At 36.3% G+C, this 25,438-nt stretch overlaps 1 protein-coding gene across 1 annotated transcript in view; it reads left to right on the top strand.

Moving 5' to 3' along the window:
• The window catches only part of NBAS (NBAS subunit of NRZ tethering complex), a 169,261-nt gene that overhangs the window by 60,548 nt on the left and 83,275 nt on the right, over nucleotides 1–25,438 (top strand). Inside the window, exons 32-40 of the mRNA XM_069850479.1 lie at nucleotides 120–233; nucleotides 8,086–8,199; nucleotides 10,445–10,602; nucleotides 12,720–12,818; nucleotides 20,174–20,341; nucleotides 20,947–21,060; nucleotides 21,296–21,419; nucleotides 24,394–24,470; nucleotides 24,997–25,134. Of these exons, the coding sequence (XP_069706580.1) occupies nucleotides 120–233; nucleotides 8,086–8,199; nucleotides 10,445–10,602; nucleotides 12,720–12,818; nucleotides 20,174–20,341; nucleotides 20,947–21,060; nucleotides 21,296–21,419; nucleotides 24,394–24,470; nucleotides 24,997–25,134 (1,106 nt within the window). The remainder of the gene's footprint in view (nucleotides 1–119; nucleotides 234–8,085; nucleotides 8,200–10,444; nucleotides 10,603–12,719; nucleotides 12,819–20,173; nucleotides 20,342–20,946; nucleotides 21,061–21,295; nucleotides 21,420–24,393; nucleotides 24,471–24,996; nucleotides 25,135–25,438) is intronic.

A 25,438-nucleotide genomic window follows, 5' to 3' on the forward strand; every position in this document is an offset into this window, starting at 1 on the left:
CAGACTGCGTTTGCATTCTTATACAGCCTAGCACTTTTCCTGTGTCTACATTTTTTAACCAGAAGTACAGTAGTAGGGTTCATTTGTATGGTCTTTAACATGAGCTGTTCTTTCAACAGTACGTTTATGTTTGGATCGACTTAGCCTCATCAAGGACTGTCTTGCTCCGTTGTCAACGAACTATAAGCAGTCTGCTAAGCTCCTGGGACTTGCAAATTTGCTAAGGGTTGCAGGTAAGCTGCGATAATAAGATACTGAGTTGCAATACAACATGGATTTGTGTTATGCTTTAGGACATTTGAGTTGTTCATTAGAATGTATTCTCAAGAATATCATTAAAAAGTCATCTGGAAGAGCAGTCATTGGGAGGAATGAAATGTTTTACAAGGATGAAATATTTTATCTGTCAAACAGCTGATATTATCGGCTGCTCTGACATCCCACTAATACCTTAAATAAAAACAGCCTTGTCTAACCTGAACTTTGAGTAAAAACGTGATTCAAATTGGAGGAGTTGTGGCTGAGAATATTAGAATATTTTGTCTTACACTTAACAGGTAGTACTAAAATTCTGGGAAATCTTGTAAAGTGGTTTGATTTTAATAGTAGTCCCACATACATTAGAGGGTAGAAAAGTTATCTGTAATGCATAAACTTCAGCTGTGCATTAAACTCCTTTGTGCATTAAAAATAATGTATTTTGTTGAGTATTCATTTGAGAAGCTGAACATCTTCAAGGATTGAATCATAAAGATATTGAATTTGTTTGTTTTTTAGACAGCCTACTGTGTCTGGCAGGCCTTTTGATTTTTGAAAACTACTTTATCAATGCAACTGCAAATACAATACTGCTATATTTTTATGATGTAGAAACAGAATATAGAAATATAAAATGAATATTTCATGCAGAGTGGTGTATAATATCAATGCATTCTGGCTTTATCACTGATGCATGCCTGGCTAGTTCCTTTCTCTTTCTGTTTTTAAATAATTTAAGCATTTTTTTCTTCCGTTTTCAGGAAACAGTATTGGCTTTTTTTGTGTGGTATTATAGGGAAGGTGGTATTCAAGGGGGTTGAATGAGGTTATGAACAGAGTTAAAGCAGTTAGGGTGTTGGCATCCTGAGATGCCTGTGCCCTAAAGAAAAGGAATCATTGGGAACATGAGTTTAAGCTCAGTGCTCCTGTTACATTTTACCAGTGTTCCTGTTACATAGTACTGCAAGTGGAGGGAAGGGTGCTATATGACGTGGCTGGATCCGTTCTACGTATTTGTTGGTTTTACATATAATCTCCTGTTCCTGTATTAAAACTAGAATGACAGTCATAGCTTCTCTTTTTTTCCTTGCTTGGAAGACTTCTGCAAAAAAAATCTCCATACTTTTTGAGAAGACTAGAGTGCTGTACAGCTCGTTCCTCTGAGCTTCCTCAAACATCAAGTTAAAAATCTGTCAATTTTTCTTCTTGATAATCTGGGATCTTTAGGCTAATGCTGATTTTTCTTTTGTTGTTTTTTTTTTGTTTGATTGTTTGTTTTGCCTTCTTTTTGACTCTAAATTATTTCCTTTGGGAGAAGGAGAAGCAAAAAACCTAAGTATATTGTCCAGTAGTATGATCCTAGTGTCTTAAGTTGTAGATCAGCATCTACAGTGCTCTGTATATATCTTTGAGCAGGGAACAACCTTGTGGCTCCCATCTCCAGAGATTGAAAGATGAGAGGCAATGTGTATTAGATAGAGAACATTAGGAAATTCATATAGACCCTATTGATATGGTAATGTCTGTGTGCTAGTGTTATAATCGCAGTGGCACTTACTGAGGCACTGCTGAAAAGAGACATTTAAGAGGGAGATTTAAAGCTGAATGATGAAATAGCCTCTTCATTTTCGTTTCCATGTGGTTACTGGGCTGGAGAAAAACAGAAGATGAATGTGTGTGGTGGTTAATTTTTAAGCAGGTGAATGATTTAAAATCTACTATACGCTACAAATTACGTATTTATTCTAAGAGTGTTGGGCTCTATCCTTTTATGGTTAACCTTGGGAATAACACTAATGCCTGTTCCCATGTTAAGTATGGAATTTTAGTAAGAAAATGTGTATTTCATGAGTGAATATTGGTGAAAAAAAAGCTACTTTGACACTTGCTTTTCTTGTCCCTTATGCTGAATAAATGAGTAACTAATTCACTTTCAAGGTTATCTTTTGATTATAGAATAATATTTGTTTGAAAGGAAATATAGCAAGAAAACTTTTCCTGTAATGATTTTCTGTAGTGGTGGGTGTGGAGGCATTTGTTTTTTGTGTTTGGTTGGTTGGTTGGATTTTCTTAGATAAGTAATTTTAAGCTTTTGTGATTAAAAACCATTTCACTATCACTGATGGATGACTAGTCATGTTACTTATATAGAAAAACTTTTCTGTGTAGGATATTCATTTATAAGCAAGATATGGATGCAGTACGAGAATGCCATGGTTGTGAATTTTATCTAAGTTATTTATTATAGGAGATGGACTATGGGAAACAGGTTTCTTTCATTTTAAGAAACTCGGTATTTCTTTAATCTTTTTTAGTTATTTCTGGACCTGAAAGCTATAAAGAGCATACCACTAATACTACAGGGTTTTGACGTGCCTGACATTCCATGCCAGTGACTAGTATCCAGAAAAGTATCCAAGAGCACACAAAAGAAATGTGATTGTTATCGTTATTTTGTCATGCATGCAAATGCAATATTTTTTGGACAGATTTCAGAGAGTCTATAGAACTTTGCTCTTTAGTTCTCAATTACTGCTTTATGTGCTTTCAGTGAGTCCTGGAATAGGTAACCTTACACTGAATTTAAAGTTGCATATGATTGTAATGGCTGGGTTAATAATACGTTTAAAAACAGGTTTTAAGTGGAATACTGACATAGCCTAAATCGTAGTCTGTAAATCAAGTCTTGTAAAATTTAATAGTATTTAATTTGGTTTTGGGTTACAATTAATTATTACCATGATGAAGAGTCATGTTAGGACTTAGTAGCCGTAAACATGATAACAAACACTAATCATTTCAGAAATGCAGCCGAAGGCGCAGCTCATACATACAGATTTTGAGATTTGTGTATAAGTATATTTTATTTTAAACTGAATATTAGAAAAGGATAACCTTCATTGCACTTTTAGAACAGGTGCTTTTTGTTAGTAGGTTTAAACTACTGGGAAAGGTATCTTGATTTCTAACAGCTTATGATGAAAGGAAATGATATTATGGAGATATATTTGGATTACTCTGGATATTGAAAAAGAATCTAGGGATTGAACTTTATGGACTTGTTTAATGAAGAATTAGATAAAGTGCTGCTGGAAGAAATAATTATTTTGGTCCCTAATTGGTTTTCACTACTTAAACAATTATCCTGATTTATGAGCCACCTTTGCTGTGAAAGAAGTTCTGATTTTGCCTTGTGGAACATGCTTAGGAGTATTGGTTATGCATGCTTAAATTTGCAGTCACTTCTGTTCCCAATTCAGCATATTTATCTACCAGTAGAATGCTTTCCTGTGCTTTATCTGCTAACTGGAAGAATTTTTTTTAGTATTTCCCCCCTCATTGCTCCCTCTACCACCCCACTCCATGTGATTACTGATTGTGAAAGACCTGCTTGCTACATCTATCCATACCCATATAAATTTTATACATGTGTATATAGAAAGCATGCCGTATACGCTGTTTTATACTACATATGATACAGCCTGTGAAAGTACTGTGAGCATATGTATGTTAATTGCAATTCTCAAAGAATGCATACAAGGGCAGAATGGATGTGATGATCCTCAAAAAGCTTTGGAAGTTGTGTTCTCTGAATTCACTTTGTTCAGAGAGCAGCACTGAAAGTGAGTAATAGAATTTATATTCGTACTTATCAAAGCTAAAATATTGCTTAGGTAGTGATATGTCATCTAGCTTCTCAATTTCTTTAAAGTATTTGATTAATGGCAGTAAACTCTGCTTAAGACTCGTTACTACCTCTGTACATTAAGCACACAAGTGGGCTTCACAGCTGGGCAAAGAATGGAGGGAGAATGTTCTCACCATGATAGCCAGAAAATCTACACCTGCTCAGGGAGCCAGAACTTTTCTACATCTCACCATCCTCACTTAATCCACATTGTCGGTTAGGAAAGTTTATGTATTAGAAATGAACAGCAAGTTCTCTACTGTGTACCAAAAACAGATGGTCGGCATTGCTCTTCATTTCTTGAGTCAGGCTTTCTAGAAATGTTTTTTGTTAAATATTCATTTTCTCACAACTTTTGTTAAGGTCCTTCAGTTAATTTTCAGATCCATAATAAGCTTTGCTTATATTCCTAAATCAAAGCTTATTTTTTAAATCCTCCTTCCTCAACAGTGACTTTCTGGCTTAATGCATGTTGGAAATAACAGTACAGATGGTTGCAGATCTCCTATTTAGGAGACATGGAATTTCTAGAGTATACATATAATTTTGATACCATTTGACTTTTAAGTTTTTATGACATAGTTTCACTCAAGGTAATGTTTCATCTACTCACAAAGTGTGCATCTTAGTCAAAGGATTATCATTAAGCTTTTTTAAAATCTTTATATGACACAAATTGGATCCAAACTTTTAAAGAGTATTTGAACATTTTTCTTTATTCTTACTGTTCATTCTTATTATTTCTTTTTTTCTTTATTTCTCAAGAAAAAATATTTTCTGATTATTTCTGAGCATCAGTATTTTTCCTCTCATCCTTTGTAATTGAATCATAGAATAATTCAGGTTGGAAGAGACCTTTGAGTTCACCAAGTGCAGCCCTTAGCCTAACACTGCCAAGCCCACCACAAAACCGTGTCCTTAAGTGCCACATCTACCCATCATTTAAATACCTCCAGCGCAGCCTGTTCCAGTACTTGGTAACCCTTTTTGTAACAAAAATTTTCCTCCTATGTAGTCTAAACCTTCCATGGTGAAACTTGAGGTCACTCTTTCATGCTATCACTTGTTACTTGGGAGAAGAGACCAACACCCACCTTGCTAAAATCACCTTTCGGGTATAATGGCATATCTGCTTGTATCAACTTCTGTCTGAATGATGAATACCATCGAAAAAAACGAAGGATAAGGAAAGAGATTCAGAGACTTAAATCTTACTGAGTGGAATAACCCTTAAAATATAAGTGCATTTTCTTTATGATCTAAGGAGGCAATAGTCCAAAGGAGCTGAATACTCACAACATTTCACCGCTAATAAAAGGGAAATAAAAGCTAAGGCATCCTTTCCAGTTGCTAAACTTGTTTTGTTTGAGTCTGAATGTCAGATATTAAAATTAGGGCTTAATGAGGGTATACTAGAGAAGGACTTGAGGGTGCTGATGGATGAAAAGCTGGAGATGAGCTGACAATGTGCGCTCACAGCCCAGAAAGCCAACTGTATCCTAGGCCGTGTGATAAGAAGCGCGTACATCAGGTTGAGGGAGGTGGTTCTGCCACTGTGCTCTGGTGAGACTATACTTGGAGTCCTGCATGCAGCTCTGAAACCCTCAGCACAGGAAAGACATGGACCTGTTTGTGCGAGTAAAAAAGGCTGAGAGTTGGGGTTCTGCCTGAACAAGAGAAGGCTCTGGGGAGACCTTATTGTGGTCTTTTACTGTTAAAGGGGACTTACAAGAAAGAAAAGGACAGACTTTTTAGCAGGACCTGTTGCAATAGGACGCGACATGGTGGCTTTGAACTGAAAGAGGGTAGATTAAGACTAGATGTAAGGAAGTGCTGACACACTGACATAGATTGCCCAGAGAGGTAGTAGATGCCTCATCCCTGGAAACATTCAAGGTCAGGTTGGATTGGGCTCTGAGCAGCCCAATCTAACTGAAGATTTCCCTGCTAACAGCAGGGGATTTGGACAAAGATGACCTTTAAGGGCCCCATCCAAACCAAACTATTCTATGATTCTGTGATTCTACTATGTAATATCATAAGGTCACCATTTTAATGTTTCTTCTCATTGACCTTTTTCTTGGTTTTAAATCTTGGATGTATGTCAGAAAGGCAAGGGGAACAATTTATAATTCAAAACTTGCACTTCTATGAGACTTTATTATTAAATGTATCTTCAACTGAGAAATCACAAAGCTGAAGCAGTAATTTTTTTTCATGTTTGACTGTGCCACTAATCAGCAGGTAGTATTTTCAGTGAGTGCACTGTTGAGGCAATGAATTCTGCTTGTGAAAAGGGCTTGGGCTGTGTGTTGCAAGGGATTCACTAGCCACGTCAAAGCTGATGGTTGTTCTTTGGCGTAACAGCATGTGTCAAGGTAATGGAAGTTTGTATGAATGCACAGTGGAGATAATATGAGCAACTGTAACCATGGACTGGATCCTCATATTTTATACTTGCTGTTTTGTAAAATGTGTGAAAGAGTATCCTTCTGCATTAAAAACTAATTGGCCAAGACACTGGCGATTGGGGATTTGTCAGCATACTGCTGCTTGAGCACAGTTAAGAAAGCCATTCCTTGCTCCAAGGGTTCCTCCACTCTTCCCTGAGATAGCGCTGATTCTTAAGTAGTGATAAATAGCAGTGATTATTTATCTAGCTGAAATCCAAGGGACAATAGTTTGATTTTTTTTTTTTCTCTTGCCTTTTGTGTGTCTGCTACTTAGTTAAATCTCTTCATAGTGGTAAAGCTGTCAGGGGGAAGTGGGCATTGGAAGGTGGATGGGAAGTATGGATCTCTTGCTTATGGAAATGACAGTTCACATTTAGCTTGTGTAGATAGAAACACCTCTTTGTCACCTGTAATTGCTCCAGAGGGCAAAAAACCCAAATTTTTTGGTTCCAGAGGGCAAAATTTTGCAACAGGAGAGCCCTGGATGTGATTAATTTGCAGCATCATGTGTTGGCAGTATATGAAGCAGGAGGCCAAAAGATAAAATGATTGGGAAGTCAACCTGTTCTCCCAGCTGAGTTAGTTATGATGTGCTGGGATTAGGGGAATCTTGATTGAGTTCAACAATTACGGTAATTTCACTTTCCTGAAGTTTTAAAAAGAAATTTGCTTTGCCTGCATTGATGGACCTGCAAAGTAGAGTTAAAAATAACAGCTTTGCAATTTAAGAACGTGTACTCTTTAATGGTTTTTGGAGCTGTGTCTGTTTAACCTTCTGAAATATTTGCATTTCACAGGTTGTAGTAATTCAGTTTCATAAACCAGTGCCCTTTTCAAATGACTGTAACAGCAATGACTGCATAAAATTGCTTTTAATAATATGGGAGAGACATGAGCAAGAAGCTTGTATTGAAAAAATCCACTCATTTTTATTAGCTTCTTGCCATCCTTCTTTCCTGAATTAAAATGAATAGCATGAGATTATTTCTCCTGTGTATCTTTATTCACCTTCTCCTATAGCACATGGGCATAAACACTGTTTTCAGCACGACTGTACCAACTGATGTCAGTAAAGTAAATAACTTCTATGAGATCAGTAGTGTCTGAATTGTTACTTTTGACTGGGGAAGAGACATTATCCAGTAGGTCTGGTGGCCTAGATGCCAGTATAGTGTGAGAAAATAACTTCAGTTGTAATCGCTCGATTTATGAGGGTGGGGATTTTTAAATACCTCTGTTTTCTACATCTCATGAATCATTTGGCTCTATGAAATGGCAATTTAAAGTGAGGCTTTGTATACTCTAACAAAACAATTAAATTTCAAAATTCTTTTTCTATTACAGTTCACAAGTTTCTATTACAAGTTTGGGTTTTTTGTTTTGTTTTTTTCTTCTAAGTCAGGCTTTTGATTTATGTCACCTTAAATGTCAGCTTTGATCTGTCTTGGTCATCATATAAATACAGTTTTCAAAACTTTAGATATCTTTGTAAACTAGACATGTTTTTCTTAAAATACATAACTTTTTTTTTTTCTTCAGGAAATAGCAGTTAATTTTTTTTTCTGTTTCCTTTTCAATATGGGCCTTTCATGTTGTGGCATATAGTTTTCTTGAGAAATAGAGTAGCAGGTTTAAGTTGACCATTAGTTCCAATTAACTAATAAAAAATTCGTATTTTTCTTACAGGAGATGATCAAATGGAGAGAAAAGGTCAAGTTTTAATACTTCTAGTGGAACAAGCTCTCAGTTTCCAAGACTACAAAGCAGCTAGCATGCATTGCCAGGAGCTCATGGCCGCAGGTGAAGTGAACAGATGAGGGTGGCGTGGAGTGATGGCAGTAGAAATCAGTGTTGACTCTTGGCTTGCTGTGAAGTATGGTATTTCAGATTTGTCCATTTCATTAAAAAAATCAGTTACATTTTTTTAGTTGAAGTCAACTGACACCAGTAGGTCAAATGCAGGAGGCAGCTGGTATGAAATACGACAAATCCTTTTGTCTTGGAGGTGGAGTTCCAAGACACGGAACTACAAAATACTTAGGCCACAGTGATTTCTGAAGCCGTATGGGTCTTTTTCTAAGTTGGTTTTGTTCATTGAGATCTCTCAACTGAAGTTGCATACTGTCATTCAGATAATCCTCTAGTTTTTTTGGTGTCAGAAGCTTAAAATGTATCCCAGTAGGAATTTCTTTTTTAATTCTCTCCTCAGTACTTTTTTTTCTTGTAAGAAATCAAAGGAAAATGTTTTAATTCATTGTGTTGTTTAAATCACAGTCGTTAGGTTTTCTTATTATGTTTTTGTTAATGAATGTTCATATATCATGCTATTGAGATTAAATGGGTGTTGGTCCATACACATTGTCATTTAGAAATAGTCATGTTTCTTCTCTAAAAAATTCTTTATTGAAACTTAATTCATTACCTTTTCTAAGGTGTGTTTCAGTTTGCAAAAATGAATTCACATGGTACAAAATCTTTTCCTGCAATTGGTATCCGACTTGTTCACCTCTGAAAATAATTATGAGAAATACAATTTTGTTAGCCAGCTGGGGTAGGGGTATTGCATTTAGTTTTGAATCTGAGAACTATATTATAGGATGTAAGAAGTGCTGTCTTCTGTTTCTTACTAAGTTGTGTGCACGTTTTAAAAGACTGTTCATGAATCTTTAAACTGGACCCATTCTTTTGGATAGACATTTACCAGGTCCATCTGGCTATCTCCAAACTTAATTTCTTGGCGTTCTGACAAAAGATGAGTGTGATATATAGGAACTGATGAGATGAGATGACAGCCAGATTCCTGTAATCTTCTAATGCAGGGAAAAATGGATGTTAGCTGTTTGATATTCCTTTTGCCGGACAAAACCATGCAAATGCTTTTGCCATATCTAATGCACAAATACATGAAATAGAGATGTACACAGCAAATACTGTATGTAATAAGAAAGTTACTAAATGATTAGACTTGTAACATAGGGGGCTTTTTTCTATGCCTCCAGGAACCACTATTTGTCATTTGTTCTGCACTGTGCCCCTTTCAAGCATATGTGACTGCAACTGCTAGGAAGGTGCAGGTCTTTTAGATGTCTGCCTTTCTATCAAAATTCTTAAAATATTTGTGGTATTTATGTAATTTGCGTATTTGAGGGTTTGAATGGAGGTAAGTGACATATATGTCAAGATGCTAAGGAATATGAGATTTGTTTATTTTTTTAGCTTTTTTTTGTTTTTGACTTGTGATTGATGTGAGGGAAATCTGAGATGAGCAGAGGTTCTTAAAATTAAATCAAGTGATATATTTTACTCTGCCTCTCCCAGCTGCTCCAGTAAAGTCTTTTTCGTCATTGATATAAATATTTAATTATATTCATACTGGCCTTCCAGTACCTGAAAGGGGGCACACAAGAAAGCTGGGGAGGGACTTCTTACAAGGACACGTAATGATAGGACGAGGGGGAATTGCTTTAAATTGGAGGGAGGAAGATTTAGTCTAGACATTAGGAGGAAGTTCTTCACAACGAGGGTGGTGAAACACTGGAACAGGTTGCCCTGGAAAGCTGTGGATGTCCCATTCCTGGAGGTGTTCAAGGCCACGTTGGTTGAGGCCTTGAGCAGCTTGGTCTAGTGGGAGGTTTTCCTGCCCGTGGCAGGGCAGTTGGAACTAGAAGATTTTAAGGTCCCTTCCAACCCAAACCACTCTATGGTTCTATGAATCTACGCTCTGAAGTAAATTATGACTTACTGCAACATTTAAAAATATAGTGTGTAGGCCTACCAGATACTTATTATACTGATACCTAGAACAATATTATTGTACTGATATCTACAACAATATAATAATGAATCTTCTATTCATTTGGTCAGTTTTATCAGTTGAGTTACATCTCTGTTTTATAGACTCTTGATATCCTTTCTCAGGGGAAGTGAAGTGTTGACAGGAATGGCAGATGCTCTCCATTATCTAATTCGGTGAGAATTATACAGAATAATCCTATCACTTGTGAAGCTTACCACCCTCAGAAGTATGTTTTATGTTCCCTTGTAGGTTATTCGAAAAGCTGGGAAGTATGCAGTCAGCTTGGGCAGTCGGAAGGCTACCATGATTTGGGGATGCGTCAGGAACTCATGGCTTTTGCTCTGACACACTGTCCCCCAAGTGCCATAGAAGCATTGCTGGGAGTGAGCAGTTCGTTGCAAAGTCAGGTTGGTGCTTCTGAAACTTCTTTCATGCAAGTTCAGTGCTTAAAAAAGTAAAAGAGACTTATGCTTATAAATAAGTTTTTTCCTTTAATTTCCACTCCCCGGCAGGTTTATATTTGTTATACTGTATTTTTCTACTTTCACTGTTATGTTTCAAAAAATGAGATCTCTTTTATAAGCATTTCTATATGATGAATAGGCTTCTCAACTACAAGTGCAATTGTATCCTTGATCTTCAGTACTTTTAATTTCTTTGTTTATTGCCTGTTTTAAACATTTTATTTGCAAATGCAGTTAAATAATTTTTGTCAATGTTTTCCAGCTTGTCACCTGTTCACACCTTGTAATGCAACTTCATTAAATGCTCACCTAAATATTTATTAAATGTTTATTCTTAAATTTTTATGCTCTCTACTCAATATACAGTGAAAATCTTTTCACTCGTTTCGACCATGTAATGGTTTTAACAACAGACTTTGTCTGAGCCATGTTTATTAATTGTACTATGACTGACTTAATACAATCAGGTATTCAGCTGATTATGTTATATATGTAAGAACATGTAATTATAGCATTTAAATACAAGTTAAGGCAAGATGTCATAGCAAACCTTTTGAAAAGTTTTATTTTAAACTGAAGTGTAGCAATTCCAGTTGTCAAAATGTTACATTTCTGTTCAGTGTAATTGTGGCTTGGTCTACGTACTGTTACTTGTTTAAGAGCTCATATTTGTCTCAGTTGTCTAAGAGTTCACAATGTTCATAGATTTAACCTTTTGTAATAAAAACAGCTTAGAGGGCTTCCATTCTGTGTCTGAAGAATGAGGGAGAAGGGAGCAATAGCTGCAGTACATATGCAGTCGAATTAAGCCAGCTGCAAGCATGTAGCCTTTTTCTTTACAAAATTGCTTGTATAGCAATGTATGTGACGGATACAGACAACGTAGAAAGGCAGATTGTATTGCTTCAGTAACAGGATATTATCGGAACAAAATGCTACAAAGGATTTAAAATAGTCTAGCTCCTGCAAGCTATTTAGTGGGTTTTTTCATCTTGAAGCACTCAAATTTGAGAGATAAAAGTACAGTGATGAGCTTAAACGCAAGTGGAATCTTTGTAGAATTTATTCCTGTACAATACAGAAATAAAAGCTTGTTTACCCTCTTATGTGACTATTCCTTGAATTAGAATTTGAAGTTAAATAAGCTTTAGGCATTTGTGTAAGCTAAAACTTGTTAAATTTTCTGTCAGTTCACTCACTCTGTCATTCTTGTTCCTTCTAAAGGCTTCGTGTCCTGTTAGTTGTAGTGCAATGCAGCTGCTCAGCCACTGATTATGACCCTCTCACATCCCACTTTTCCAAGGGAAATTATTCTCTCTTCTCCATCATAAAGCTGGAGACTGAATTTGTTGCCTAGGTTTCCTTGTTAGTGCAGTATAATGTGTAATGAAGGTGCAGTGATGATTAATTTAGTATTTGCCCCAGGAAGCCGAACCCGTGTCATGATTTCTGTCAAAGCACATTTAATCAGTTTCTTCTGCAATTACTTTCTCTATAAACTTAGCGTGAACTTTACAGCTCTGTTCATTGATGGTCCTACACGTTAAGTCCAAACACTTTGTATTTAGATATATACATATATACAAAAAATCTTCTATCAAGTCATGCTGACCAAATGATATATACGTAAGTATCTCCTGTGGACCTTTATTGGTTCTGTGGCCTGTGGAAATTCTGCTTCCAAAACTGTTATCTTGCATTACATGGGCCTCTGTGGAGTTGCCCAGCACCTCAGAGGCACAGTTGAGGTAATGGATGATTTTCATGGAAGTTCTTTAGCCTACATTGTGCAGCAGAGTGCATGGAATTAAACCTCCGAATATATTCTTACATTGCAAGAAAAATATCACACAAAAATCACAGAGAAGGGAAGGCCTTTTTCTCTAGGGATTACAATGGTGAGCGCATGTCAGAGGTACCTATGTTTTCTTCTCCTGCAGCCTTGTTTTTCTGTCATGGAAGCTTTGACATCAGAATTTCTTGGGTTTCCTATGACATAAAGTGTAATCCTTATTTGATTATTTTACTGGTAAGAGATTTCATTTATTTTGTGTTTATAGATTCTTTATCAGGCTGTGAATTACCAGTTTCTTCCTTCAGAAGGAGGTGAAAATCTTAATACCTCTGGACCATCTTCATTGATCAGTAAGAATACAGAGGTAAGCTTTAAGGAGAGTTAAAAGTAATAATAATTTTGTTCTACATTATACTGAAGAGCTGAACTTGAGTTTTTAGAAACAAGAAGATAAAATGCACAACATTAAATACATCTACTAATTTCTATTGTTAGATTGTTTTAATTTTAAGGTTTTGCTTCTGTATTTTTACTTAGCATGTTCTGACATTTTGTTGCTTCCTCCAACACGCTCTTAGCACTACAGGGGAAAAAAATGTAAACCCAGAGGAAGAGTAAAGGGCAACAAAACCTGTCACAATCAAATACGTTAATGTTGGTTTGATTTTTTTTTTATCTGTCCAAATTGTAAGACAAGACATTTGAAAATGAACCTGAGCTATGTAATTGCTTAAAAAAAACCCTCTTAAATTGAATTTATTTTTCCATTTTGTTCTGTGCATCATGAAATTTCTGACTTCTTTGCCATTTTCTAACTTTCATATATTGCATGCAAAATAATTTTTGTGTGTAAGATTGGAAGGAACATTGAGTGTTTTGTGGGAAATAGGGACAGGAGCCTTGGGTGACCTGCTCTAATGGGATGTCCCTGTCCATGGCAGAGGCACTGGAACTAGATGATCTTTAAGGTCCCTTCCAACCCAAACTATTTCATGATTCTGTAAACACTTTATGAATCTGCTGGAATCATTGATGTGAAAAATGGGACTGTTCACTGGCACAAATGCTTTCTATTTTCTGGAAATTGGTAAATCAGCCTCTTGGAGAGGAAGATTATTAAGTAAATGTTAAGAAAATTATGGAACCTTATGATGTGAGTGTGTATACATACATTTGCAATATTTTAATGTGCATTTTTGTCGCACATCACCTTTCATATGCTGTAGTACTATTGACTGTATGTTGTGATGGAACAATTATACGTGCATATAAATTATTCAGAAGCTTATTGCAGGTTTTATCAGAGTTGGGTAAACTCACTAATTAACTTCATTATCAATTCAGTTTGGATATCTGAAGCATTTTTCATTATGCTTGGGAATTTATATGCAGAAAATTATTCACTCTTATTTTCTCCAATATATCCTTCTTTTTTTTCCCCCCATAGTTGTGGTCGGTTGTCTGCTTAGAATCGGAAGTAGGCAGACAGTTGACTGTTGCTGCATCGAGGTGTTTTTTTTTCTTTCTGTTTTAATACAGCTTCTTGGCATGTTGTTTCAGACTGTTACACTATGAAATGAGTTGTGTGTGTTTGCTAATTATGTCTTTTTGTTCTCTCCCAGTTGACTTATTAGGGATTTATAGCTTCTTTCATTGCTTGCAATGACATGGGAGGAAACACAGCCAAGAATTTAGTCACTTCATAACGCTTTCTTTGTTACAAACATCTGAAATGTTAGAAAAGCAATATATTAAATAATTCTCTGACATAACTGAATGCCATGACTGCAATTCCTATGGTTCCACTTCAGCTGATTCTTCATGCTTCACCTTCATTGGCTTGCATGGAATTGCAGTTTCTTCAAAAAAACCCACCAAACTATGAAGGTTTTTTTCCCCTTTTTACTCTTTTCTTTTTCACTTATGAGTTGATTAACTTAGAACACCTTTTTTCTCAAGGAGATGGCAAGTGTCTCCCTGGCCTCGTTAATTGATACCTTTTCAGCTGGTGCTCTAAATGTCATTTTCTTTATCTTGACTTGATTAAGCTTCTTCTGGCATATATGTGTTTGGGCATCCCTTTCTCTATCAAATTAAAAATACCTATCTGTCAATACATCAATTTTCCCTTTCAAAGCTTTAGTGACTTTTTTCTCCCTCTTCTTACCTTTATCTATTATTGAATCATAAGTTGCCACTACCATTTTTTTCATCATAACAACCTGCCTCACCAGCTGGTCATACTTGTCAGTCATTCTTCTCTTGATGAACTCTCCACTGCGAATGTCTAAAGTAATTTATTTTTTGTTGTTTTTCCTCTGAATTTTTTTCCCCATGAAGCAGCTGCCAACGTATCTTCAGATTGTACAGAAATGTGTGGTTTAACACTGCTGTCATGTTGACAGTCAGTATAACTTTTCTCCCAAGTTTTTAGTGGTCTTGCTCTGAAGGAAGTTCCTGATTGCTATCATAAAGGTGCATGTAGTTATTCTGCATGAACTAATGCATTTGTACAAGGATGCATTTATTGCCAGCTTGTCACTGTTGATTGAACTTGTGGGATCTGTTGGAGAAATTCTTTTTTGGAAGCTACAGTGATACCAACATTGCAGATTTTTTTTAAGCAACTTGTTAAGTTTCCCCAGTCCCTCTCCTTTTTGTCATGTGCTGCAAATGCTTCAACAGCTAAACCTGGGCTTCTCAAACAAAATGTCTAGGCGAGAAAATGAAGGTCTTAATTCATGAAAAGCATTTCAGAATATTTTTGGTAGCATTCTTAGATTAAAATATAATGCTTAGTCACGAGATGCTAGTTGTACATAAACAGAGCTCTGAATTTGTAAAATCCATGTAATATTTAAAATACACGATATGTCTGGTTTAATTATTTGAGTTATGTATTACATATCTGAAAGTTAGAAACTTAATTACTGTGAAGGGGCACATCAGCACAAGAGGAATTTGTGGTTTCAAGTTTCCTTGAACCCTAGTTCTTTGATAGGAAAGCAAACATAGATACTCATCTTCTAGAGGAGAGTATCTTCAGATTATAGGATTGATTTTCTTGAATGTTGCTTGAAGAAAAGAAATTTTACAATTAGCAGAGCATTACCATCATCTTTGCTTTTGCCTTTTTTTTCCCAGGACTAGATCTGGAAAAGACAGCATCTTTTAAAACATTTGTAGGCATTAAATTGGGATGTCATGCATTTTTATCTCTGCTGGTTTGAAATGATGGGGTGATGTTGTATTTACGTACTGGGAACTCTTCTACCTTGAGCTTTTGGAACCTCAGGGCAAAAAATAATGTTCTGGCTGCTCTTTCAATTAGTTGTGGGTTTGTGTTTTTTTCAAAAAACTTGTTTTTTCGCGATAACAGCTGGAGCTGGTTTGTGGTTTAGTAAGTGCACTGGTTTTTATTCTGTAATAACTAAATTAGAACAGTTCTTATAGGGAGAGGTAGCTGTAATTCCTGAAGGAATCCCTGGTGGAACTTGAGGCCATTTCCTCTTGTCTTATCACTTGTTACTTGGGAGAAGAGACCAACACTCACCTTGCTACAACCTCCTTTCAGGCAGTTGTAAAGAGAGATCCAGTGGAGATACAGTCAACGGTGCACAGAGAATAATGGAGTTAGTCAGGCTTTAAGTGCTTGATTCAGTTACTTAATCATAGACATCAACAGTTTGAGATGCAGTAAGTAATCCTCTTGTCCTTTAGCTACTGACCCAAAAAGTATGGGTTCTCTATCAGATTTGCAAGTGTTGAACAGATACTGCTGTGTATCTAAGGCAGTCATCAAAGCCTCTGTTCAAGAAGTTGAGCCAAATGTATTTTATATGCTTAAGGCTGGGTTACCTTTTCAGTTCCAGTGCCATTATAGCCTGAATAAGAGCTTAGACATCCAGTGACACTTGAATTTTAGTGTTGTCATCTTCAGCTGAATCTTTTTCCAAAGTCTCTGATTTAGGGTCCGGTTTTATCTTTGCACGACTGAAGTTTTCAGTTAGACAGTTCATTAGCTGTAATGTACACTACAGAAAGGGAAAACAAAACCAAACAAAACCCCCTCAAAACAGAACCTTCAAGGTACAAAACATGAGTACGGAATAAACATGAATATGTAGAATAAACCATGAAAATGTAGAATAAAAATAGTTATATAAAAGTCACTGTTTCAAATTCCTGTTTTTCAATGGGAGTGCCAAAAAGGGAAAAAGAAAAGCTAATACTGAATGCGCTGTCTTACGAACAGAATTTGTCCCACCTCACTTTGTGTCTTTCATAATCTTAATGCATAATGACTATTAATGCATAGAATGTATACAGTGTATAGTTTTTTTGCATGTTTTTATCCTTGCTACTTGAATAATTGTCATTAAAGACCATGCCTCCTTAGGGAAAAAAGTAAAATCTATGATGCAGGTGGTGTAATGTATTACTCTCCTTTTTGTGGCTTACTTAAAAAAGAGTTGTCTTTGTTACTTGTCCTTGCATTAGATGATTGGAAATATATGCTCATATGTACACATATGTATATATAGAAATATCTTAGCTGTTTGATTATCTTGATAATTCAGAACGTGTTGCCTGACTATTTTTTACATCAATTTAGATCAATGCATATTTTTAAGCTGCAAGTTTAGGATTAATATATTGTTGTTATTATTTTGGTTTTAATCAGAAATGCTTCTTACAAAGGATATCAGGAAGAAATTTCCCGTAAACACTCCTCAAAAACTATAAACCATAACTTCTTCCTGAAGATAGAATTAAAAGGATAAAACTCCGGTTGCCTTCTGAAAAGGAGACTTCCAACAATCTTTAAGGAATTGTTTATTTTATAAGACATAGATTCAGGATAGGAAAAACTTATAGCCTGAAAGTTTGCCAGTTACACAGAAGAGTGGTTTCAGAAAACAGAATTCTTGTTCATGTAGAAAAGACTGTAATTACTTGTAAGAGTTTAAATTCTTTTTTTTAGAAATAATCAATAGAGTTGATCTGATAGCAGTAGAGCTATAGAAGAATACACACCAGCATTCAAGTTAACATGTTAGTTTTCATGGTGCTGAAGGAGATATACTACAAAACTCTGTGTTGTTCAAATGTAGATGAGAGCTTGGGGAGAATTTTGGTTTGGGTTTTGAGTTGTTTTTTTTTCCCCATAAGGAATCAATTAAGTGTCCTACAGCATCTGCTTGAAAATGGAGGCAGAGAGAGAAATTAGTATTAAATGTATAACATTTAAAATTAAGTTACAAAATCTTTCATACTTAGTGCTAAGAATGATTTATTTAAAACACACACAAACAAGAAATTCTTCCCCACCCACAAAGCCACCAGACCTAGGATTTTCTGTTAGTTTTTACTCTTCAGAGAAGTAAAAATTCTTTGTTGTTGTACTTGGCATGTTCTTTCTTCATTTGGTGAATTAAGACCTGAAGTTTCCAATTTAGCCAGTCAGTTCGTTAGTGGTCCATCTGTGAAATGCAGAATATGATTTCAGAGAAGATTGAAAACTACTCTGAAGCCTTAATGGAAAGAAGGACTTAGGACAGACTTGCTGCTTCAGTGGTCAGCTTGAGGCAGTACTTACTGCATACTACAGTAAAAGGTACTACTAAGTTCGTCTACAGTGGAGTTCTGCCTTATTGAAGCTAACATGTTTTGTCTCTGAAGTTACAGTGGGACATAATTCACTTAACTTGGCATCCTTTTGCTCTGATAGCTGAAAATCTGTCTTATATTAGTAAGCTGCAAACCAGTGCCTCACATTTGATAATACAGGTAGAATTTTTCTGTTTAAATACCCATCAGTGCATAGGGAAATGAATAATAGAGTTGTTAGGGAAAAACATTGGATATAAAACTGTTGAAGGAAACTGTATGCAGGAAAATATTTCTATTTTTTATTGCTGAAGACAGTGTGTTTACATTAGTATGCTAATTATGTATTTGTATAATGTGTAAGTTTGTAAAGCATGCAATTAACACAAGCCTTCCAGAACTGAAGCAGGACAGATCAACCAGTATGGAAGACTGACTATTCAAGTTTGGTGATCACGTGAAACTGGGGGGAGCTGTTGACACTGTTGAGGGAAAAGAGGCCCTGCAGAGGTATCTAGACTAACTGGAGAGCTGGGCAATAGCCAAATGAGTGAAGTATAACAAGGAAAAGAGTTGGGTTTCACACTTGGCACACGACAGTCCTGGATATACTTACAGAATGGGGAGCGAGAGGCTGGAGAGCAGCTCTGAGGAAACGGGATCAGTGGATTCCAGTCAATGGCAAGTTGAACATGAGCCAACAGTGTGCCCTTGCAGCCAAGAGGGCCAACCGTGTCCTGGGGTGTATCAAGCATGGCATTCCTAGCTGGTCAAGGGAGACAAATGTCCCGCTCTATTCTGCACTGCTGCAGCCCCGCCTTGAGTCTTGTGTGCGGTTTTGGGCACCACAGTATAAAGAGGGTATCAAGCTACTGGAGAGTGTCCAGAGGAGAGTCATGAAGTTGGTGAAGCGTCTAGAGGGGAAGTCATATGAGAAGCAGCTGAATTGACTTGGTCTGTTCAGCCTGGTGAAGATGAGACTGAGTGGGGACCTCATAGCAGTTTACTGCTTCATCACAAGGGGAGGAGCAGGTGCTGATCTTTTCTCTCTGGTGACCAAGGATAGGACCTGAGGGAATGGCAGGAAGATGTGACAGGGGAGGCTTAGGTTGAATATTAGGAAAAGACTCTTGGCTCAGAGGGTGGTGGAGCACTGGAACAGGCTCCCCAGGAAAGCAGTCGTGGTGCCAAGACTCAAGATATTCAAGAAGCATGTGGGCAGTGCGCTCAGACACGTGGTATAAATATTGGGGTTGCCCTGTGCAGGAGGAGGAATAGGACTCGATGCTCCTAGTGGGTCCCTTCCAACCTGGGTCACTTTGTGATTCTGTGGGTGTTCTGGCTATTATTTAAATGTAAATGCTTTACATGAGGAAGAACTGGTACAGAATCCTAAATTTGTGGAACATGTCTTCTGTTTTTAAGAATTGACTTATATGTGCGTTTACTGAAACCGAGTGAAGATTTTTTGCAGGATAATGCATAGAATTGTATGTGCATGTATTGCAGAACAGTTTGGGATTGAGAATAGACTAAGGTGTCAATTATTTTTAGCAATATTCTGTATTTGGTATCTTGTAAGTGCTGACTGCAGAATTTCAAATCCTGATGATACTTTTTCACTTGGTGTGGGGATGTTTATATCTCTTCAGCATTTACGCTACTGAGAATTCAATTTAATTAGTTTACAAATACAAGATTGTATCTACTGTCAGCTTTCTTGAGTTATTAATGTTTAATTTTAGCATGTTCAATCTCCTTATTTGTACAGAGATCATTATTTTAGCAGAAGCCTTCAACAATTATGTGAAACGTTGCCATTGTAAACTTTGGAAGTAAAACCAGCTGGTGTCTGTCGAAACAGAAGCTACAGCTGAGTAAAGGGACTGGGTGTTCTACTGTTCACACTACGCACTTCAGATTGAAATTTCTCAATCTCTTTTAACTTGTCTTCTGTTTGTTTTTATGACAGCTGTTGCTTAAATTAATGATCATTAAAATATGTTACTAACATAGCGTGCCTGATTTCTAATGTGTTTGGCTTTAGGTCTTTAGCCAAATTAAAGCACTAGACTAACACTCACCGTTGTGTGTTGGATATGCTCACAGGATGAAACCAACGTCTCTTCTAGCCAGTCTGGTGATTTGTTTTACTGGACGACGTCAAAAACTATGAAGGTGTTGTCTAACACAACTATGACTACAAAAGCCATGCTGCATGCTGTCGGTGATGGACAGTGGTGGAAGAGATCATTAACTTATCTTCGACCATTGCATGTAAGGGATTGCTGATGTATCTGCAGGTGTTTACACATTCTCTGATACATTATTATAAAACCTGAGCTCCTTTATTGGTACCTGATAACTGAAGACCTCAAATCGATAAATGGACTGGAGATATCAAGGGATTTCTTGCATGCAAATCCCAATGAAAGAAAGGGTCTGAAGCTGTTTCCTTTTCTTGTTTTCTAATCTGTTTTCTCCTGCCTTTTTAGTGTAGTGTGAGAAGGCATAATTGACATTTGGCAGAACTGCCGAACCTTGGGGAAGAAAGTGCAATGTAGTCCACTCTTTAAGTACTGTCATTTTCTATTCAAAGCTGTTCCTTTATAGGTTCTCTTTTCTACATTCTCTACTTGAGTGGATTTTCTGTAATATTTATGATACTAGTTTCTCTGATATGGCTTTTGAGCATGGTTCTCCTTCAGTTTTTTTAAGAATACCGGACCTCATTTGGTCTTGATGCCTGTAAGATGACTCCTATCTCTCTCCCACTGAATTAAATGATATTTTCATTACAGTTGATTTTCTTCTGAACAACAATTACGGACTTTTCAATTAGCTTTTTTTGTAACTAGGCTTAAATATACTTTTTTTCTTAGGGCCAAGATTTTGGTGGTGTGTTAAAAAGTGATCCTGGAGAAAATGCCACAGTGGAAAAGCAAGGCTGTCATCCCTTTTATGCATCTCTAATTGCTGATCCATATGTTGCAGAAGTAAGTTCCTGTTACACAATTCAGAAGTGTGAATTAATTAACAATATGGGTTTTGGATTGTTTGTGTGGCTTGCAAGGATTTGAAAACCTGTGCATCAGTAAGAAAAATTCTAGCATTAAACAGGAAGGAAGGCAAATGCAAGACCTGAAGTAGATAACTGCAACTGATGCAAGTGGACTAAATATAACTGCAGGTTGTACTGTGCCTGTGTCACTTACCTTATTTTACTTCTAGTTTGAAAACAGCTATGGCACATACCAGAACAATTCTTTGGAAAGCTTTGCAGAAGTATTACTGAGAACAGAGAAACTAACAGAAACAAGAAGTGAAGGAAAAGACCTACTTTCAACTACAGAAGGTATGAGTGCATGTAATTACTATACAAAGTAAATGCAGGAGAAACTATGGTTGGGTTTAGATATGGAGAATTGTGCACAATCATCTGAAATACTGTCTGGGTATTTTGTACGAATTATAATCTGTTTCAGTATCTTACACTGGCAAATAGTTTTCATAGAAGTACCTACAGTGATTTCAGGAAAAGTGAATTTTTTTTTTTTTTTGAGTCACTTAATAAAGACTAGAAATCTGAAACCCAATAGTTGACTTTAAACAAGCAAAATCTCATATCTGGGAGCTGACCAAGATATGAACTTTAAGGGGGGAAAATTGTACGTTTCCCGAGTACTAGCACATATGGAAACATAAAAGGAAATTTGCAGCCCATGATTAATGTTATTTATATGTATGCCTGTGTATTCATTTGTTCAGATTCTGTGCCATTGTTTATACAGCTTGCAGTTTTGCAAGGTCTTTGCATTATTTTATTTGCTAATTAAAGTTTCAACTGCAGTTTCTGGAATCATTAGTACTTTGTCTTTTTCTGCATTTTTTTGCATTTTATAGTTTATACTTCTTAATTTGCTAACTTAGAGTTTCATCTTTTTTGAAAAAAACTCAGAACTACCTATGATTGTCTTTCCTTTTGTCTGTCTCCTGCTGGTTTAAGAAATGAACTGTTTAAATATTTACATGCTGTTACTGTCTTTGAAGGAAGATATCTGTATTATAATTCATTCTATGCTAAGCTCTGGCATGAAAAGTGAGTGTATTAAATCACTTGCAATATGAGAAAAGTTTCGTGTGAGACTTCTTTTATAAGGCTCACGGTTTTATTTCAACTATTTAGTGAAAACCAATGTATTTCTCTTACAGGTATAGGATTCAGGAGGTAGTTTGAAATGTATGACATTTCTGCAGATAACCTATACCATTTTAATATAATAACATTGTGTATTAGAGAAAGTCAGCAACAGCTTATGTAAAGGAGAATAGACTCACATTTTCTTCATTTTATGCTCTCAGAGAATCCCTGTAGGGTCTTACTGGCAGGCAGAAAACTGAAATTAGTCTGTATGTATATGAATGTGTTTGTGTATATGTAAAGTAGGCATCCATATATGGATACACAAATATATATCTGCGCACAAGCACACGGAATATTTATATTTGTCAGTACAGGGTGTAGGGTTTTTTTTGTCCCAGAAGGATTGACAGTGGAGGCAGATCATTCTTCTTAAGTACATTCTGGCAACTGGGATGCCTTTGTATTGAGCTTCATGCAAGACTAAGAATAAAATAATTTTATATTCTGGCCTTGTATTGGAGCTGCGTCTTTGTCATTATTGGTATCTGAAAGGTGAAGATAAATTTTTGCTAGTGTGGTAGGTAGCATGTTGGAGATGTTAAGCTGGAAGAGAATCCACTTTTTATTATGTATTCCTGAGGCTTTGCAAAGTAGCTTCACTTGTGGTCAGAGTGAAAAAACACCAGTTTTGCGAATTAATTCATCAAGTTTTTAATATTATATATTTCTAGAGTCATATTATCTTTGCTTGGAGAGCATACAAGTTATTTTGTATGTAGCGGAAAGAAGCTGTCAGCAACACAAAACTGTTGGTAAAAGCTATTTCAAGCATAGACCATAGGTGCTCTTGGACAGGCTTGTATTTGCAGTAACTGCTATGTGTTGCCATGTAGAGAGCCTCTGTGGTGATGAGTCACATTAGAAATTTGCATTTTGTATTTGGCTGAGGACCAGTAGGTAAATCCACTTCAGGCTGGTGGCAAATTAATGGTAATCTGAAAATTGTAATTGGTCATTCAAGCCTTTTTATAAATGATTCTTTGGAACAAAGAACTCACGGTGGGGCTGTGCGTGTAAAGTAATTGGGTTTCATGACAGTGTGCCCTCAAGAATAGTTTCTGTAATGCTAAATTGCTGGAAGATAGCTTCTACTGATTGTAATAATAACAATGACGACAACAACAATATTATCATCTTCTATAAAGAAAGGCTAACCATAATGTTGTTTTCCTGGTATGCTTAGAATTTCTTATGTAGTTTCTGGTCCAGGTTTCATAAGATTTTTTGCATTTGTACCTAGAACTAATATTTTATATTCTCTATGCCTAAAACTTAGTATTGAGTGTAGCACATGGATCATTATTCTGTAATTGCTGGAACTTTCATAGCAACCTCAGTGGTGCCTTACTTAAATACAGAAGGATATAACTGCATGAAGGAAAGTTCCTCTTCCTAATTAACACAACTTGGTTGCTCACATTTTGTCTCCTGTTTAAGTAATGTAAAATATAGTGGGCTTTTTAAATCAAAAAAACAATTCAGTATCTATAGTGTAGGAAAGCCAGGTAATTTTCATGTCAGTTTTGCCATAAGTATATCTTTTTGCAGTCAGAATAATTATCCTTTAATGCATTAATTACTATTACGTTGTTGTGCTCTGCACAGTATGTGACAGAATTTGGTTTTGGTGTTTCACTGATCTTGGTTAAAAATCATTTGACACTTGCAGCTTTTTTTTTAAAAAAAATTAAGACATTTTTTAATATGTTTTCTCGTCTTTAATAAGTGAATTAGAGCTCAGGCTTGATGAGAAGACATTTTTTTACCTCTCCTCTGGTTGGTATCTTCAGACACAACACTCCCTTGGTTTTGCAAGCAAATTAGTTACTTGGTGTAGATCATTACAGGTGATATTTTAGTGACTTTTAGCATCTGTTACTGCATAGTCTTATTCTTGTTTGGTTAATGCATGAAACGCTTTGCCTGGAAGTCAAGGTAAAGCTGTGCTGCGGTTTAATTACACATTATCTGTTTTTGGGTTACACTCATAAGTGTTTAAGTATGTATAGAATGCTTCAAGCTAATATCTAATAAAATAGTTTCACTGAAAACATCTTGTTTGCTAGCTGTCAGGGCTAGGTGGGTCAGTAATCAAAGCTTTATTTCCTCTCCCTATGTGCTGCAGTTCTGCTACAACTGGCAAGTGATGCTTTACCAAATGATACGGCCTTGTCTCTTGCCTATCTACTTGCACTGCCGCAGGTATGTTGGTGGTGATTTTGTTTTGTTTTTGCCAGGAAAGACTGTTCATAGCATTTCAAAATTCCATATGAAAGTGTAATTGCCTTAGGGTTTCAAAATCTGTCTTTGAATTCATTTAAATATATCCTTTTATAGATTGGGCTGGTGTATGTAAAGCATACAGGTGCTGTTGGACTTGCTTGTGAGCCTGGCAGTGGCAAAAAGACACATTTTCTTAAAATAGTTGGGCCACCTGACTGACAGCTCTAATGTAGCTCAGAAATATGGATTATATCTTTGTATTATAGGAGCAGCAAAACTGTAGTTGGAAAATAATTTTCGTTAGGTGGTTGTGCAAGGGGGTGAAAACATCATAATGTAGAATTATCTGTGTGTATGTGTGTGTGTAGGTTACTAATTTACTTCTTTGCCAGAAAAACATAGTCAGAGCTATTTCTAAATCACAGCAAGTAGCTTTTGAGAAAGTTTGTGCATTTAATATAGTATGCTTACTAATTCTTTCATCTAAATGAATGCTCTCTCCTAGGTGGTAGACGCCAACAAATGCTTTGAAAAGCAATTACATTCTGCGTTATCTCTCCAGCTGGCAAGTTATTACTATAGCCTGCAGATCTATGCTCGTTTGGCACCGTGTTTCAAGGACAAATGCCACCCTCTCTACAGGGTTAGTAGTCTTTTTTTTTTTAAAACTGTATTCATTAATGTGCAGCATTAAAGCTATTCTAAAAAGCCACTACATGAGTTAAGCCTGTTAAGGAGCTGATCTCACTTACACTGTGAGCAGCCTGTGAAGTTACACGTAATTATTCTTCTACAGTGCTGTAAACACACAAGTACTTCACAATTTGTTGAAGAGTTTTTGAAGCACAATAATAAGTGTCATTTATAGGTAATAGCACTATTGGTCTTCAAAGTAGTTTAAAAGCACTGAGCAATAATGAGCTGTCATCTTGCAGTACTGATAGTGT

The sequence above is a fragment of the Phaenicophaeus curvirostris genome, chromosome 2 (genome assembly GCF_032191515.1).
Source record: "Phaenicophaeus curvirostris isolate KB17595 chromosome 2, BPBGC_Pcur_1.0, whole genome shotgun sequence".
Lineage (NCBI taxonomy): Eukaryota > Metazoa > Chordata > Aves > Cuculiformes > Cuculidae > Phaenicophaeus > Phaenicophaeus curvirostris.